We start from the raw sequence: 20,302 nt of genomic DNA, 5'->3' as shown, positions 1-20,302 counted from the left end.
AAAAACTGACAAAATAGGCTCAAAGGTTAATATTTGAATGTTTCTGCAACCGAAAGTACATTGTGCCTATTATTTCATTTGTTTTGTTATTTTTTAAAATACAACTTGGTTAAATTATTTCAGTGTGTGTATAAGTACTTTTCGAACATTTTGAGCACAATTTCAACAATACCGCGATAATAATGATAACTGTGATAATTTTGGTCACAATAACCGTGATATGAAATTTTCATATCGTTACATCCCTAGTCAGCGCATAGTGTCAATAATGTTTTGCCTTGATTCGACCCCTGACCTCTAACACCGACCCCCCTCCTGTCTGACCTCCACCGGACTCTGGAGCACAGGGCAGCGACCCAAGAAGAAAATCAGTCCCAATAAACAGACAGCGTTTTTCCAGCTGGGTTGCAGACTGTGTTTGCAGATGCCTTCTGAGTCTAAAAGCATCATTTTTTGGAATTTTAGCACTTCTTCAAGTTCACGTTAAGTCTAATCCAGCAAAAAAAATCTGAAAACCGTCTCAGTGGTTTTGCCGAAGCATGAATGGGCCTCGTGCAAGGACGTTTCTGTATTTATGTCTGAACTTCAGCCTTCTTTTTTAGTACAAGCAGGTAAACGCTCGCCTCGGAAAACCTGAAATGACTCCATGAATGATGATCGTCCTCCCTGTGAAACACAAGGTCAACAGATTATCATCAGATACACGGGGTTTTTAAACTCCAAACTGCACCAAAGTAATAAATATACAACCATTTAGTGGAAAAACATGACAAATTTGTTTGTACAGTGATACTTGCAGGAGGCCCAATGTTTCCACTTATTTAATTTATTTATTTATTCAAGTATGTTTACTCTATTAACTAGAGTACTAATATGTTTGCTAATATTTGTGATTTACATTTCTATCTATCTATCTATCTATCTATCTATCTATCTATCTATCTATCTATCTATCTATCTATCTATCTATCTATCTAAGCTTACATTAGCTTAGCTTAGCTTAGCTGTAAGGTTTTTTGGAAATGGAAAACTAGCTTATCTGTTTCTCCAAAGTTCAGATGTACATCTATCAACACCATGACAGCTCATAAACTAACACACTTCTTGTAATCTGTACACAAAGAGAAATGGTAAAAAATGAGACATGGATTCACTCTAAAACTCCTGCAATAGCTATAATGCTAGCTTTAGCGACCTACTTCCACTGATTTATTCAAGTATGTTTACTCTAGAACTTAAAGACTAAAGTACTAATATGTTTACTAATATTTGTGATCTATCTATCTATCTATCTATCTATCTATCTATCTATCTATCTATCTATCTATCTATCTATCTATCTATCTTAGCTTATATTAGCTTAGCTTAGCTTTAAGGTTTTTTGGAAATGGAAAACTAGCTTATCTGTCTTTCCAAAATTCAGATGTACATTTATCAACACCATGACAGCTCATAAACTAACACTTCATGTAATCTCTACACAAAGAGAAACAATAAAAAAAAAAATAATAATAATAATAATAATAATAATAAGATATGGATTCACTCTAAAATTGCTGCAATAACTTTAACGCTAGCTTTAGCTATCTACTTCCACTGATTTATTCAAGTATGTTTACTCTATAACGTAAAGTCTACAGTACTAACATGTTAGCTAATATTTGTGATTTACATTTCTATCTATCTATCTATCTATCTATCTATCTATCTATCTATCTTAGCCTACCTTAGCTTAGCTGTAAGGTTTTTTGGAAATGGAAAACTAGCTTTTCTGTTTCTCCAAAGTTCAGATGTACATCTGTCAACACTACAACAGCTCATAAACTAACACACTTCTTGTAATCTGTACGCAAAGAGAAACGGTAAAAAATAAGACATGGATTCACTCTAAAATTCCTGCAATAGCTATAATGCTAGCTTTAGCGACCTACTTCCACTGATTAATTCAAGTATGTTTACTCTAGAACCTAAAGACTAAAGTACTAACATGTTTGTTAGTATTTGTGATCTATCTATCTATCTATCTATCTATCTATCTATCTATCTATCTATCTATCTATCTATTGGGTGAATTGGGTTTCAGCCTTGATAAATCAGGTCTCAATGCTTAAATATTACTTTAGAACAAACAAAAACATAATATAACACAAACATGTCTAACAAATTGGTAATTCCTTTTCAAAATTGTCCCAGTTCTCCCTCCTTCCTCATTAATGACAGTCTTGTAGTGTCACTGGAAAGGCCTCTGGTGAATGAATTCCTCCCCCTGGTGGATAATCTGTGTATTGCATGTATCTAATTGTATACATCAGGTTTTTCAAGACAAAAAAAAATCACACTGATCATGTAGAGGGCTTCAGAACTCATGTATCAAATATACAGTCTACTCTCGTTAAACCGCCCGCCGTTATACCGCCATTTCCGCTTATCGCCATCCGCCAGCCCAGTTCCATGCACAAACAACACTTATACCATTGATTTCCCGACTGTTATACTGCCAGCGGCGCGGCGCGGCACCTCCGAGGTGCGGCTCCCAGTGTTGTCTTTTCCGTGGAAACCGGGTCGAAATGGCTCTTTGAGTGTTAAAGGTTGCCGATCCCTGCCTTACAACATAACAGAATCAAGATTTATTTAGAAACGCAATTAGAACGGGTTAACGGAGGCAGCATAGACATCATATAGTAAAGACATGCACATTATGGACGCAACCCGTTGTAACGCCATTTTCGCTATACCGCCAATTTGGCCGTGAACGGAAGTTGGCGGTATAACGAGAGTAGACTGTAATACGTTTGGCGTTATAGGGTTAACAAGGCCAGGCCAGTTTATTTATACAGTGTATTTTATCCATAAAGGTATTTCAGTGTTCTTTACATAAATAATCTAAGCGCAGAACATCTTTAAAACTATAAATGTCCCTTTTAGAATGTATTAAAGTGTAAATGAGTGACTCTAATGAGCAGGTGTTGGCATGTGAACCTGAACACAGACTCATGTTCGCTGCCTCCTGAAATAATAACCACAAATCCAGGACGAAAGCTTCAACCAGAGCTTTTTCACAGCAGACATTTTGTTGTGGCATAAACAAACAGGTGTAATGACTTAATTTAGAGCGTCTGCATTCCACACAGGTGCATCAGTTCCAGGGTTTGGGTTTGTGCGTGCTGACTCATTGGCAGGACTTCCTGGCACATGTATAGACGTAAATGAAACCCATCCATCATTAATGTTATCAGGTTCACCTGTGTTTTCCTGCTGAGACAAGCTAAAACGTCTGCTGTGAAAAAGCAGCATTGACACAGGAATGGCATCAATCCTGTTGTGTATTCAAAGAGAAGAAAGAGCGGAGAGAAATTCTGCACCCGTTTTAACAACAAGTTTCGACCCAAGATGGCGGAGGCGTCGCTCTGCTGCTGCGATAACAGTCTGTAAAAGTTCTTAGAAGGTATCGAAGTGTATACAAAGAAGAGAAAATAGAGCATTTTTCACTTCATAACGGCACAAAAGTAGTTCTGTTTTGCTGCGTTTCCACTGCGTTGTATTGACTCGACTCGGCCTTTTTGCGTTTCCATTACGAAAAAGGACCTGGAATCTGGTACCTGGTACTAGTTTTTTGGTATCACCTCTGCTGAGGTTCCAGGACTGGGTACCAGATACTAAAATGTTACGTGTAAACACTGCAGACCACTGATTGGTCAGAGAGTCGACTCCGTGACAAGGTTATTATCGTTAACAAAAACTAACGAAATGATGAAAACTAGAATTGTAAAAACATTTTTGTTAACTGAAATAAATAAAAATTGTAAGTAAAAGAAAAAATGATAACTAACTGAAACTGTATTGTGTGCTTATAAAACTAACAAAAACGTATAAAAATTATGGATAAAATTCCCTTTGTTTTCATTTTCATCTTCAATGTTGGATTGATACGAAAGCGATTTATTTTGCTCTAGCAATTTCAGCTAGCAGCACCATATGACACTTCACGGTCCATCACTTGTGGTTTCCAGTCGTCTTCTGGTCTCCACTCTACCTGGAAACATGGAGACTAAAGTTGGGAGAAAGCAGCAGAGTCCTGTCTGGGATTTATTTGAATGCGACAGAGAAGAAGAGAAAAGATACGACAAAACTAAAATTAATACTAAAACTAAGCAGTTAGAAAAAAATGAAAACTAATAAAAACTAGCAAACCTGCTCTAAAAACTAATTAAAACGAACTGAATTAGAGAAAAAAAAAAGTCAAAACTAAATAACACTAAACTACAGTCTACTCTCGTTAAACCGCCCGCCGTTATACCGCCATTTCCGCTTATCGCCATCCGCCAGCCCAGTTCCATGCACAAACAACACTTATACCATTGATTCCCGACCGTTATACCGCCAGCGGCGCGGCACCTCCGAGGTGCGCCGCCGTGGCACCTCCGAGGTGCGGCTCCCAGTGTTGTCTTTTCCGTTGAAACTGGGTCGAAATGGCTCTTTGAGTGTTAAAGGTTGCCGACCCCTGCCTTACAACATAACAGAATCAAAATTTATTTAGAAACGCAATTAGAACGGGTTAACGGAGGCAGCATAGACATCATATAGTAAAGACATGCACATTATGGACGCAACCCGTTGTAACGCCATTTTCGCTATACCGCCAATTTGGCCGTGAACGGAGGTTGGCGGTATAACGAGAGTAGACTGTATAATGAAAAATCCAAAACTATTAGAACCTTGCTCCGTGACCCGCCATTTTACAAAAACAGATGTAGAAGCTGACAGTAAATGTAGCGGTAGGTTAATCCACATGATGACAGCCTGAAAACTACACCATGGTTTGTCGAGGAGGTTCAGACGTAAAAATTCAGCATGAGTTTGACAAAACAACACGCAACGAGTGAGTTTATCTGCAACTCTGAGCAGACGACACCGAAGTAACGCGCCGCATCGCTATGACGACCAGGGTACTGTAAAGTCGGTGGTATCCTGTAATGGAAACCGTCTCCAAGAGTAGGACCTGGTACCCGAGTCGAGCCGGTTCCATGTAGTGGAAACACAGCGTACATGTTATCAGGTTCACCTGTGTTTTTCCTGCTGAGACGAGCTAAAACGTCTGCTGTGAAAAAGCAGCATTGACACAGGAATGGCATCAGTCCTGTCGTGTATTCAAAGAGAAGAAAGAGCGGAGCCCGTTTTAACAACAAGTTTCGACCCAAGATGGCGGAGGCGTCGCTCTGCTGCTGCGATAACAGTCTGTAAAAGTTCTTAGAAGGTATCGAAGTGTATACAAAGAAGAGAAAATAGAGCATTTTTCACTCTATAATGGCACAAAAGTAGTTCTGTTTGTTTAATCTTCTGCAGCGAACCATCCATTAAATGAGTTTTTCAGCGCGCAGCCAACTCAATGAAACCTTATTTCTGTTTATTCTGTTATGTTCTCCAGCTTGAGTGAACTGTTGCATTGAAAAAAAAAAAACAGCTGGAGAACGACACCAGTAACAGAAGGAAAAATGGTGATTCATGTCTGAGCAGAACTCTTTCTTTCTTTCTTTCTTTCTTTCTTTTATACTCATGAAATGTTTCTTTACTATATTTATTTCAGTATCCAGTAGAATATCACATGGGCCAAGCTCAGGTTGCATTAATATAAAATGTACATATGTATTGGCTGGGTTGCCATAAAAGGGGGGGGGGGTTAAACATGACAAATTCATGGGGCCCAGCATTCTTGGGGGGCCCATAAAGCAGTGGAGGGGGTCCAGTGGATACAGGTTAGAAGCTGTGAAAATTTTGTGTAAGATCTGCTGTATAATAGGTTTATTTCTATAGCACATTTCATGTACAAGACAATTCAAAGTACTTTAAATAAAACATTAAAAGCATTACAGCAGAAGCAATAAAAAGTACAGGCAGGAGAAAAACAAACAACACAAAACTAAATCAGATAAGCAGATAAAACGGATCAAAACTTTAAGCTTAAAAGAATAAAAACTCGATTCAAATGCAGCTGAGAACAGGTGGGTCTTTAACCTGGATTTAAATCAACTAACAGGAGAATAGAAGCCCAGAGTCAGACGTTGAAAGCTTACGTTTCACTTTCCTTTCACACCAGCGTTGGTTAACCTCACGTTACCTAACGTTAACCTCCTGAGATCCAGGAAATGTCAGCGAAGTATCGGCTTTTTTTTTTTTTTTTTTAATAAATCACTGCCTATATTGGAAACATCATGATTCAACTTTTTTTTTTCAGATGCAGTTTTTAAAATTTTTATGGAATGTCCTTTGTGGTGGACAGTTTTCTTTTTTTTTTTTTTTTGTATAAAGTTGTAAAACTCTTGTCCACAAATGTGAACACAAAACCAATAGCTGGGTCTGAGGAGGTTAAATATGGACCACACCCCCACATATATAACTGCTGCCCCGACCACACCTACATACCCCCCCCCCCCCCCCCCCCGGCACCAACACATTGATGAGATACAGAATTTTATATTTATAATTTCTAAAGGACCTGCATCGTTTTACTTTCATGGGGCGCATAATTGCTAGCGGTGTCCCAGTGTATTAGATAGAAAAAGAGTTACGGCATTTTTTTTTTTATCAGTGACAATGTTTTATTACAAGACAATGTGGACAGAAAAACAACAGCAACAACACATTAAAAAAGGGAAAATCAAACAAATAAACAAACCAAAAATAACAACAACAGAGTATTGACAAACAACAACGACAACATCATATTATAATGAAAAAGATCGTAAATGTAAAGGTCAACTAAACAATATAGCTTGGTTAGGGGCGATAGGGAAAAGGGGAAGAGGGGGTGTGAATGAAAGTGAGAAAAACTGGGGGGGGGGGCACTGATCTGCCTTGGCGGAGGTCTGTGCTCTCCGAGGGCTTTTCCAGTTTGTAAATGTAAATATTTCATAATTTAATGTTGTTTTTTGCACTAAAACAAAGACAAATTTGATGTTGTCATTATTTATAGGCATAATGTGATGTGATTTTTTTTCACATCAAACCAAGAAGTCATTATTAGTACTTGGACTCTACACTCCTTTAAGTATCTATACCAGGGTGTCAAACATGTGGCCCGGGGGCCAAATGCGGCCCGCCAAAGGGTCCAGTTCGACCCCTGGGATGTTGATGCCAAGTGCAAAAATTCCACAGTCTTGAATTGAATTAAGCAAAAAAAAAAAAAATTAGCTTGAATTAAGGAAAAAATCTTGAATTAAGCTAAAAAGAAAAATCTTCAATTAAGTAAAAAAAATCTTAAATTAAGCCAAAAAAAAGCCTCAAATTTAGCAAAATATCTTCAATTAAGCCAAAAAAAAAACTTCAATTAAGTTTTAAAAAAATCTTGAATTAAGCCAAAAAAAATTCAATTAAGTAAAAAAAAAAACTGAATTAAGCCATATCTATCTATCTATATATATATATATATATATATATATATATATATATATATATATATATATATATATATATATATATGTGTGTGTGTGTGTGTGTGTGTGTGTGTGTGTGTGTGTACATATATATTCAATTAAGTAAAAAAAAAAAAAAAACTTGAATTAAGCCAAAAAAAAAATCTGAAATTTAACAAAAAATCTTCAATTGAGCCAAAAAAAAATCTTCAATTAAGTGGAAAAAAAAAACCTGAATTAAGCCAAAAAAAAACCCAAAAAATCTTCAATTAAGTAAAAAAAATCTTGAATTAAGCCAAAAAAAAAAAAAGTCTAGAATTAACAACTTAAATTTTTTCTTTGTGGTAGTGCAAAAAATAACATTAAATTATGAAAATATTTACATTTACAAACTATCCTGTAACACTAAAATGTGAATAACCTGAACAAATATGAACAACCTGAAATGTCTAAAGAAAATTCTGCACAATTTTAATAATTTTCCACCTATTCCTCAGTGTTTAGTGCAGGGGTGTCCAAACTTTTTTTAAAGAGGTCCAGATCTGATAATGTGGACATTGCCAGGGGCCAGTGGTTCCTTCAGATGTTTTTTAAACAGTAAAAATTACATGTAAATGCGCTGTTCTACAACAATTTTATTTTCATTGTCACAATATCATTTTTTAAAATGGCAATGTAAATAAATCTGAGCCACTCAGGTGTGAACAAATTAAAAAAAAAAAAAAAAAAATTCTGCCTTCCTTTCACATCTGGAGTCAGATAACATAGAACAAATTGTATAGAGCATCTTAAACTTCCAAGTTGATAAAAATCTTAACCCCACATTCATTTTAAACATGACTTATATGAGTAATCATTACTCATATATTATTCAGTAATGTAAAGTCTGTTAACGTTTAAGATGAAAACATATGACTCTTACTCTTGTCTTTCACAAAATCATTTAGAAAGTAATATTTTGTGTCACATCTGTAAGTACATAACACCAGCAGTTATAGGCAACTAACCTGGCAACTTGGTATCCTGCCCTGGTGGTGAATTCACTGAACTCCCAGGTTCACATGAAGAGTCACTGTTGTGAGTTTAAAGCAGCTTGAATTTGCTTCACTTTTTCAGAACGCTCACTCCCTGCTAGCTTGTCATATGCGTTAGCATGTTCTGTCTGCTAGTGTCTCTTTACATTGAATTCCTTAAACAAGGCAACAGTCTCTTGACAAATTAGGCAAACACAATCACCTCGATTTTCAGTGAAAAAAAAATTGTAATTCCCACCTCTCCTGGAAGCGGCGGCCCTCACTGTCAACTTTCGTTTTTTTATTTACAGGCGCCATGGTTAGAAATTAGCGAAAAAGGTTCACGGTAAGGTCACAGAGCCAGATAGAGTTATAGTGGTGCTGCCACCATGAGGTGAAAGGAGAAACTGCATTCGGAACCTTTTATGATTCATGTACTCGGTTCAACAGTCCAAGCGGGCCATAAATAATAGAATATAAAACCCAAGCTGTGGGCCGTATAAAATCTGACCGCGGGCCGTGATTGGCCCCCGGGCCGGACTTTGGACATGCCTGGTTTAGTGTCTTTGTAGATCTGATCCATAATGCACATGGACAAATGAGAAGTGGAGGAATAATATTGTTAAAATCGCACTAAATTCTCTTACATTTTTAAATTTAAATTTCAGTTCTTTCAGGGGTTTTTTTTTTGGATAGTTTATAAAAGTAAGTATTTTCATAATTTAATGTTTGTTTGTTTGGGGTTTTTTTTACACTAAAACAAAAACAAAAATTTGGACTTGTCATTATTATTATTATTATTTTTCGGGTCCGGCCCACTGCAGATCGAATTTAGCTGAATTTGGCCCCTGAACGAAAATGAGTTTGACACCCCTGATCTATACAGTGATAAACAACACCAGCTAGAAAAAAAAAACAGCTTTTTTTTTTTTTTTGTCTATGCACCAAAAAAACCCTGTCAAAGTTCATCGATAATTTATTTGCTCAAGCTTCAGGTGACATTTCCAACTTGCAGGACGGTGCAGGAACCAGCGCCCTGTTCATTCTCATATCATAAAGTAAAGGGTAGAACAAGTAGGACATGGACGGTGTGTGTGTGTCCTTTTATGAGTGAGCGCCGAGGCTCATTAGCTCCACAGGAATATGAATAGCTCCGGCCTTGATGCCCATATGGAATGCGGCGGAGGCTTATTTTTAGCCCCGCATCAAGAGCTATAGGATGTTTGCGCTGATGTGGGACTTTTTAGGAAGTTTCATTGGATGAGGCAGGTGTGTTGAGCCGCATTGCGTAATAAATTCCCATTATGTAATAAAAGTTCAAAATGTAATAAGAATGTCATGTCATCTTGTAATAAAGCCGCATTATGTAATAAACTGACGCATTTTGTAATAAACTACCTCAGTGCATTATGTAATAAGTTATTACAATTTGAGAAATTTATTACAAAATGCACTTGACACATTTTTATTTTCAGGAAAATGTAATAATATGGTTCATTACGTAATAATGACACTCAAGTAGATTTTTTTTTTTTTTGCCCTCTTTAATTGAAGTAGCCCTGCAGATTAGTAGTTGTAGTAAGTAGTGGTAATGATAGCCTACCTATTAGCATTACATTCACAATTAGTACACACACTCCAACATGCACACACAAAGTAGAAAATGAATGAATGAATAAACTTTATTGTCATTGCACACATGTTACAATGAAATTGTGCAGGCCTCCCCCCCAGTGCAATCCAGCATAAACAAGATAAAAACACAATAGTATATAAATAAGGCTTAAGAATATAGAGATAATAAAAAATGGCAATGAACAATAAATGGCTTTATTTCTAAACAGAACCTTTTTAAAGCAAATTAAAATATTTTGATCAATACAAGGTGTGTTGAGCCGCATTATGTAATAAATTCCCATTATGTAATAAAAGTTCAAAATGTAATAAGAATGTCACGTCATCTTGTAATAAAGCCGCATTATGTAATAAACTGACGCATTTTGTAATAAACTACCTCAATGAATTATGTAGTAAATTTTTTCGCATTATGTAGTAAGTTATTAAAATTTGAGAAATGTATTACAAAATGCACTTGACATGTTTTTATTTTTCATCTTTAAACTGTGTGGTTAAAGTTCGGATTCCATTACCTGTAGCTCCTGTGACTAATTTCTTCTAAATTGCTCTGAAATTATATTAATTTGGATTGTTATTACATAATGAACCATGTTATTACATTTTTTTTTAAAATAAAAATGTGTCAAAATGCACTGAGGTAGTTTATTACAAAATGCATCAGTTTATTACATAATGCGGCTTTATTACAAGATGACGTGACATTCTTATTACATTTTGAACTTTTATTACATAATGGGAATTTATTACATAATGCGGCTCAACAGGGTGTCTATGCCAGTTGGAAAAAAAAAAAAACTCAGGAAAGTGTCTTTAACAATGTAAACAACATTTCTGGATATAAAAAAAGAGCTAAACCGTCACACCTTTGGTACATACATAATGAACTATGTTATTACATTTTTAATTTTTTTTTTTAAATAAAAATGTCAAGTACATTTTGTAATAAATTTCTCAAATTGTAATAAATTACTACATAATGTGAAAAAAATTACTATATAATGTGTTGACGTAGTTTATTACAAAATGCGTCAGTTTATTACATAATGCGGCTTTATTACAAGATGACGTGACATTCTTATTACATTTTGAACTTTTATTACATAATGGGAATTTATTACATAATGCGGCTCAAAAAAAAAAAAAAAAAAAAAACTCAGGAAAGTGTCTTTAACAATGTAAACAACATTTCTGGATATAAAAAAAGAGCTAAACCGTCACACCTTTGGTACATACATAATGAACTATGTTATTACATTTTTAATTTTTTTTTTCAAATAAAAATGTCAAGTACATTTTGTAATAAATTTCTCAAATTGTAATAAATTACTACATAATGTGAAAAAAATTACTATATAATGTGTTGACGTAGTTTATTACAAAATGCGTCAGTTTATTACATAATGCGGCTTTATTACAAGATGACGTGACATTCTTATTACATTTTGAACTTTTATTACATAATGGGAATTTATTACATAATGCGGCTCAAAAAAAAAAAAAAAAAAAAAAACTCAGGAAAGTGTCTTTAACAATGTAAACAACATTTCTGGATATAAAAAAGAGCTAAACCGTCACACCTTTGGTACATACATAATGAACCGTGTTACTACTTTTTTTTTTTTTTTTAATAGAAATATGTCAAGTACATTTTGTAATACATTTCTCAAATTGTAATAAATTACTACATAATGTGAAAAAAATTACTATATAATGTGTTGACATAGTTTAATACAAAATACATCAGTTTATTACATAATGCGGCTTTTTTACAAGATGACGTGACTTTTGAACTTTTATTACATAATGCAGCTCAACAAGGTGACAGGAAATAGGTATGTACATTCTTTTTTTTTGTTTTTGTTTTTTTTGTTTTTTTTAATCAAACAGAAGCTCTGCAGGCATTAAAGAGCACGTTTGGTTGTGCTTGTGTCGGTGAAAACCACTAAAGATGAGCAACACCTCACACACATGACATGAGAAATAAGGGCAGTAATAATGTTTGTAGGAAAGATGCTAAACCTGCATGACTTGTACTAGACTGCCACCTACTGGTAAAGAGCTGAAGTAGAAAATGTGTATTCTCTTCATGAACTCATAAAGACTCAGAGCTGCTTTTGTGGCTGTTGGACCGCATTATGTAATAACACTGCAATATGTTCTAATGTAATCGTTTTTCACCTCATTATGTAATAACGCTGCATTTTCTTATAAAATTCTTGAATGCATTTTGTAATAACTTCCAAATTTTCAGTGCTCCAGTAAGTTTTTTTGTCAGTAATAGTTAATCAGTGCAGCTTTTGTCTCTATCTTGCGAACACATTCTTCATTATAATGAACACTGTCACACTGCAAAAATCTAAATCTTACCACATGTATTTTTCTCATTTCTAGTCCAAATATCTCTTCACACTTAAAATAAGACGTAATCACCTAAAGCAGGCGTCTCAAACTCATTTTCTTTCAGGGGCCATATTCAGCCTGATATGATCTCCAGTGGGCTGGACCAGTGAAATAATAGCATAATAACAAGATCTATTGTCTAAAAATAAGTTCTTATGTCTCACTGAAAAGTTACTCTTTAGGTCAGGAGTGTCAAACAAAGGTTCCAATGCGGCCCGTGGGATGAATTAGCAAAGTGCAAAAATTCCACAGTCAAAGCTGTTAAACTCATTTTAGTTCCGGTTCCACAAACAGACCAATATGAACTACAGTCAAATAATAACACGATAACCTACAAAAAATAATGACCCCCTATTTTCTTCTCGGTTAGATGTGAAAAAAACAATATTACATTATGTCTATAAATAATGACAACTCCAAATTTTTTTGTCTTTGTTTTAGTGCAAAAAACCCTATTAAATTATGAAAATACTTATTTTTATAAACTATCCAAACAAAAAAGATTCATTTTACATGCGCTTTATGGATCGGATCTACAAAGACAGTAAACATTTAGTAACAGGCAGAAAATTGTTCAAATTGAGCTTAATTTTCTTTAGACATTTCAGGTTGTTCATATTTGTTCAGGTTATTCACATTTTATTGTTACAGGATAGTTTGTAAATGTAAATATTTTCATAATTTAATGTTATTTTTTGCACTAAAACAAAGACAAAAATTTGAAGCTGTCATTATTTATAGACATAATGTAATATTGTTTTTTTCACATCTAACCGAGAAGAAAATATGGGGTCATTGTTTTTTGTAGGTTATCATGTTATTATTTGACTGTAGTTCATATTGGTCTGTTTGTGGAACCTGAACTAAAATGAATTTAAGAGCTTTGACTGTGGAATTTTTGCACTTTGCTAATTCATCCCACGGGCCGCATTGGAACCTTTGGCGGGCCACATTTGGCCCCCGGGCCATATGTTTGACACCCCTGACCTAAAGAGTAACTTTTCAGTGAGATATAAGAACTTATTTTTAGACAGTAGATCTTGTAAATCTTATTTCAAGAAATCTTATCAAGATAATTTTCAATTGTTCCATTGGTAAATTTTTTGCTTGGATTAAACAAAAAAAATTTTTGAATTAATTAAAAAAAAAAAAAAATTCTGCCAATGGAACAATTGAAAATGATCTTGATAAGATTTCTTGAAATAAGATTTACAAGATCTACTGTCTCCATATAAGTTCTTATATCTCACTGTAAAGTTCCTCTTTCGGTGATTATGTCTTATTTTAAGTGTGATGAGATATTTGGACTAGAAATGAGAAAAATACACTTGGTAAGATTTAGATTTTTGCAGTGTACATTTGATTTAACTTCAACCGATGAAATATCTTCATAGTTTTTTAAAAGTAATTGTAATTCAGCTGGAATGCTTCATGTTGTTCTGTTGGTTTGATGTTTTTTTCCAATTAAAGCAGAAATTTCAATGATTTTTTTGATGGTTTGTTACATATTGCACCAAAATTACTACATTTTCTTTAAAAAAAAAAAAAAAAAAAGTGCTATTCCCGCATTTTGTAATAACTGTTGCAATATGTAGTAAGTTATTACAAAATGCAGCAAAGTTTATTACAAAATGCATTCAAGAATTTTGTTACAAAATGAGGCGTTATTACGTAATGAGGCAAAAAAAAAATTACATGATTACATAATGCAGCACAACAGTGGCACTACCCAAATTAATTTTTCTCCATTTGTAACTTTTCTTAAGTGATTTTTCACCTTTCATTATATTATTATCCCTGCATTTTGCACTTTTTCACTGAAAATCATGTATTTTCCTGTATTTAATTTACTAATCATGTAGATTTTCAGAAAAAGCTCAGTTTAACGTTAAAGGTTTTTGTATCAAAAACAGAGAAAACTGATGAAAATGTGACTTTTTCAGCAAATACATTAATAAGTGAACGTAAACACAAGCGTTTCCAACCACTGTCATTGATCCAACTCCATGGGTTTTACTGGTGATGTTGTAGAAGATGACGGTGTTTCCATGGTAACTACAGAGCCTCTGAACGTCCACATAGGTCACTCATTCATTTTGCAAATTTTGTATTTATTTCATTCATTCGTATTAATCTTATTTATTATTTTATTTGTTTTTGTTCATTTTGTTAGTTATTCTGTTTATTTTTCTCCATTTTCTTGCCCCTTTTATTATTTTTTTTCTTCAGTTTTGTTCAGTTTGTGGTTTATTTTTCCATGAAACTTAGTATTTTATTTATTTATTATTCAGTATTTTCATTTCATTGATTACGTTGACTGTTTTGGTCGTTGTGTGTGTCCATCCACTGTCATTGATTCAGCTCCGTGAGTTTTACTGTTGAATCAATGTTGTAGAAGATGACGGTGTTTCCATGGTAACTACAGAGCCTCTGAACATCCACATATGTCACTCACTCATTTTGCAAATTTTGTATTTATTTTGTTCATTTTTATTAATCTTATTTATTATTTTATTGGTTTTCGTTCATTTTGTTTTACTTATTCTGTTTATTTTTCTACATTTTCTTGCCCCTTTTATTGTTTTTTTCTTCAATAATACTGTTGAATCGATGTTGTAGAAGATGACGGTGTTTCCATGGAAACTACAGAGCCTCTGAACATCCACATAGGTCACTCACTCATTTTGCAAATTTTGTATTTATTTTGTTCATTTTTATTAATCTTATTTATTATTTTATTGGTTTTCGTTCATTTTGTTTTACTTATTCTGTTTATTTTTCTACATTTTCTTGCCCCTTTTATTGTTTTTTTCTTCAATAATACTGTTGAATCGATGTTGTAGAAGATGACGGTGTTTCCATGGTAACTACGGAGCCTCTAAACGTCCACATAGGTCACTCACTCATTTTGCAAATTTTGTATTTATTTTGTTGACTTTTATTAATCTTATTAATTATTTTATTTGTTTTCGTTCATTTTGTTAGTTATTCTGTTTATTTTTCTACATTTTCTTGCCCCTTTTATTGTTTTTTTCTTCAATAATACTGTTGAATCAATGTTGTAGAAGATGACGGTGTTTCCATGGTAACTACGGAGCCTCTGAATGTCCAAATGGGTCATATCTGATGACCATGAAAAGACGACAAACTGTCTTTTACACCAATTATTTACATGGATTGATAGAATTAGTGACTCAGAAGTTATTAAACAGTTTAGATCAGTAGGTGGTTTTGGTCACCAGTGGGTCTTTATGGGTTAACATTAAAAAAAAAAAGAAAAGAAGAAGAAGAAAATCCTGACTACAGGGAATGAGCAGGCTGAAAAATAATCTGAAAAAAAAAGCTATTAATTTTGTAGTCAGATCTTACCCTGGATAATACGCCTAAGATTTAACGTGGTCAGAATGCTGCAAAAACATAACATGAATATCCAAATGTGCTGAATATTTTTTGCTTCGGGCTAATTTGCACAGATGACTCATGTGGATTGAACAGCTCCAGCAGCTGCCTGTTTAATGGACTTCTTAAACGAAGAACTTGTTCATAAAAGCAGCGACTTTGTTTATAGCGTCGTTGGCAGACGCCTGGCTTGTTGTCGTGCAGCCAAAAGCTTCATCTGCCGTTAAAAGCATGTTGTTACGTCTCTTTTTCTTCCCACTGCACTTCTTTTTTTTTATTGACTGATTTTAATTTGTTGTTATTAGGGATGTAACAATTACCGGTATAACAATAAACTGCAGTAAAATTGCAGACGGTTCGTATTATCGTTTAAATTCTAATTATCATGAAAACCGTGTTTGATTACCGCACTTTAAGGGGAAAAAAACTTATGTAAAGATCTGTTTGTATGTCAAATATTTGAGAATAGTTTTAATTTATTACAATTTTGATTTTATACACCTAATATTTGGAACCAATATTCACTTTTAAAGTCTTTGAAAAGGTTTGTTAAGCATCTTTGTGTTATTTATGCAATAAATTATATGCATTTTTCAAATTGGATTTTTTTTGCCAAAATGTTTTTATTTAAATTTTCATCATTTTAACAAACAACAAACAGTGCATACATCAGATCTATGCAACCTGCCGACTACAAATACAAACATCATTATGTTTACAAAAAGAAAAAAAAAAAAAAAAAATCGTACAAAATATAGCAATCTGAGCATCCACCTTCAGAAACCACAGAGGTAACTTTTTCAAATGTTTGCATTATCCTCCAGTAAATTTAGATTCTTAGCATACACAATGAAAAGATTCCAAACACGTTCAAATGACTCCTGTTTGCCCTTAAAAATATAGGAAATTTTTTCTAGTGGAAGGGTAGAAAGCACCTGCCGTATCCACTGACTAACAGTTGGTTTATGAGTTCTTTTCCAAAATAACGAAATGCATTTTTTAGCAACAAGCACACTGAAGTCTATAAAAATCTGTTAATTTGTTGTATATTTATGTTTTTCTGGATATATGCCAAACAGAAATAATTTTGGGTCAAACAAGACTTGTTTAGAAATAATTTTTTTCAATTATTTCCCTAATTTCCCTCCAGAACAATGCAGTTTGTCGACAATACCACATACAGTGAAACAGTGTTCCTTCGCATTCTGAACATTTTGGGGATTTTATTTTTTTTTTGTGTGTTTTCTGGCCTTTTATGGTGATATAGCGGGTTAAAAGGAAAACAATAATAGGCAGATGAGATAGATGAAGTTGTGCTGAAAAAAAAGATACCAAACATGGGTATAGTAAACATTTCTGTATATAGTATATAAAGGCAAAATCAAAAGTACTGAAAAACAGACAAAATAGGCTCAGACCCTTAAAGGTTCGTACTTTAATGCAGGGGTGTCAAACTCATTTTAGTTCAGGGGCCACATTCAGCTAAATTTGATCTGAAGTGCGCCGGACCAGAAAAATAATAACATAATAGCCTATAAATAATGACAACTCCAAATTTTTGTCTTTGTTTTAGTGTAAAAAAAAAAAACAAAACATTAAATTATGAAAATACTTACTTTTATAAACTATTCAAAAAAAAAACCCTGAAAAACTGAAATTATATTAAAAAACGTAAGAAAATTTAGTGCCATTTTAACAATATTATTCCTCAACTTCTCATTTGTCCATGTGCATTATGGATCAGATCTACAGAGACACTAAACACAGAGGAACAGACAGAAAAATAGTTAAAATTGTGCTTAATTTTCTTCAGACATTTCAGGTTGTTCATATTTGTTCAGGTTATTCACATTTTATTGTTACAAGATAGTTTGTAAATGTAAATATTTTCATAATTTCATGTTATTTTTTGCACTAAAGCAAAGAAAAAATAATAATTTAATAAATTCTAGATTTTTATTTTTTTTGGCTTAATTCAAGATTTTTTTTTTTTTTACATAACTGAAGATTTTTTTTTTGGCTTAATTCAAGGATTTTTTTTTACGTAATTGAAGATTTTTATTTTTTTTTTTCTTAATTCAAGATTTTTTTTTTTTTTTTACATAATTGAAGATTTTTTTTTTTTTTTTTTTTTTTTGCTTAATTCCAGATTTTTTTTTACATAATTGAAAAAAATTTTTTGGCTTAATTCAAGATTTTTTTTTCATAATTGAAGAATTTTTTTGGCTTGATTCAAGATTTTTTGCTAAATTTGAGATTTTGTTTTTTTTTTTGGCTTAATTGACAATTTTTTTTTTCCTTAATTAAACTTTTTTTTTTTTTTTTTTTTTTTTTTGCTTAATTCAAGATTTTTTTTAACTTAATTGAAGATTTTTTTTTTGGCTTAATTCAAGATTTTTTTCCTTAATTCAAGCAAATTTTTTTTTTTTTTTGCTTCATTCAATTCAAGACTGTGGAATTTTTGCACTTGGCAAAAACATCCCAGGGGCTGAATTGGACCCCTTGGCGGGCCGCATTTGGGCCCCTGGCCAGATTTTTGACACCCCTGCTTTAATGTTTCTGCCAACAGAAAGTACATTGTGCCAATTATTTTATTTGCTTGTTTGTTTGTTTGTTTGTTTTTCAAAATACAACCTGGTTAAATTATTTCAGTGTGTGTATTAGTACTTTTTGAACATTTTGAGCACAATTTCAACAATACCGCGATAATAATGGTAACCGTGATAATTTTGGTCACAGTAACCATGATATGAAATGCTCATATCGTTACATCCCTAGCTGTAATGTGCTGTGATTAACATTTCTGATTGTATCCACCGCCACTTCTGCCTTCACTCACACCCTCACCTACATCACCCACATGTCCCTCCCCCCTCCCCCTTGCCCCGCCCCTTCCCCTCGCTCATCCACACCCAGACTCGGACAGCCTGTCCAGCCCCACCCGCCACAGTCTCAGCCTATCGGACGGCTCCGAGGACCAGCTGGACCGCCTCCAGCAGGTGGAGCTGGCCAGGACCACGCCCATGTCCCAGTGGAGGGCGGGGACGGTGCAGGCGTGGCTGGAGGTTGTCATGGCGATGCCCATGTACATTCGCACCTGCTCAGAAAATGTCAAGAGCGGAAAGGTATGATGGGTCACCTGACACGACACGCAAAGAATGATTAGTACACTGCAAAAAATAAGATAAAAACACTAAATCTGAAGGAAAAGGAGCTGAAAACAAGTGAAATATGTGTTCATGCAACAAGAGGATTTCACTTTTTTTCAAATGGAACGACTCAACACCTCCAACACGTGATTAATGGAGCCGAGACATTATGATTAATATAAAGATGGAAAAAATTAGGTACACACTAAATAACTCTGTCAACAAATTTAACAAAGTACGAGAGCCTGTTTTACACGATATGAATATGTTATCTGGTCTGAAAATACATTTTAGTTGTTTATATTGTGATTGATGTGTTCATTTTATTTATTTTTTATTTATTTTCTTTCCTTAAATGTACCAGAATGCTCTGTCGTCACTGTCTTGTTATGCATGTTTTGTTTGAATTGTCTTTTTTTTTTTTTGTGGGTTCTCTTTGTTTATCATGTCCAGTGTCAATCTTTGTATTATGAACACATTACTTGAAATTAGAAATATTGAAAAGTTCCATAAATGTTCCATAAAAGTTTGATAAGTAAAGTTTAAAAACAAAAAGAAAAAGATAATTTCATTAGACACTTCACTTGGTTAAATCTAGAAATGTGTGTCTACACACGTATGAACACTGAAAATAAGAAATGAACTCTTAAAACAAGAAAAACTAGTGGTACCAGGCACAACAAACCCCGCCCCTCGCTTGTATTGTAGCTTATTTTGGCTTTAATCCAGCTGATGTCATCATATCAACTGTCTGTATATATGTGCCAAGTTTGAAGTAAGTAGAAACAAAATTTGTGTTTATATAGACGTTTGAAATTTCACCCATTATAAGTAAATGGGAGAAAGAAAAAAAAAGAGTTAAAAAATGTATTTTAAAAAATTTGACCTACTTTTTTTTTTTTTTTTAAATGTACCCACAACTAATCTGGGTCAGTGGCAGTTGATAAACCCAATCTGGTTTGAATTCAACCAACAGTTTTGCTGCTAGAGTGTAAACAAACAAACCAAACCCAAACCATTACCCCTCACGTCTCCTTCAGGGGGTGGGGTAATAATCTAACACTTGGACATCTAAGTTTTTTTTGTTTTTTTTTTTTTATCTTGGTAAGAACCAAATAATTAGCAGTGTACACATTTGTTTTTATTTCTATTATTTATTTTTTATTATCTACAGTACTGTGCAAAAGTCTTGGGCCTCTTTTACCTTTGCTTTTTTTTTTTTTTTTTTTTTTTTTTTTTTTGCAGAGTCTCTTTTTAAATAACAAGAAACTACAAGGAATATGTGCACACTATC

At 33.7% G+C, this 20,302-nt stretch overlaps 1 protein-coding gene across 2 annotated transcripts in view; it reads left to right on the top strand.

Moving 5' to 3' along the window:
- kazna (kazrin, periplakin interacting protein a) overlaps positions 1 to 20,302 on the top strand; it is an 814,799-nt gene that overhangs the window by 767,785 nt on the left and 26,712 nt on the right. For both annotated transcript variants that reach the window (XM_030138578.1, XM_030138577.1), the window contains exon 12: positions 18,776 to 18,984. In XM_030138578.1, coding sequence (XP_029994438.1) covers positions 18,776 to 18,984 — 209 coding nt within the window. The remainder of the gene's footprint in view (positions 1 to 18,775; positions 18,985 to 20,302) is intronic.

Source organism: Sphaeramia orbicularis, chromosome 7 (genome assembly GCF_902148855.1).
Source record: "Sphaeramia orbicularis chromosome 7, fSphaOr1.1, whole genome shotgun sequence".
Taxonomy (NCBI): domain Eukaryota; kingdom Metazoa; phylum Chordata; class Actinopteri; order Kurtiformes; family Apogonidae; genus Sphaeramia; species Sphaeramia orbicularis.
Note: the sequence above shows the minus strand (reverse complement) of the source record. Positions and strands in the feature narration are given on the sequence as shown.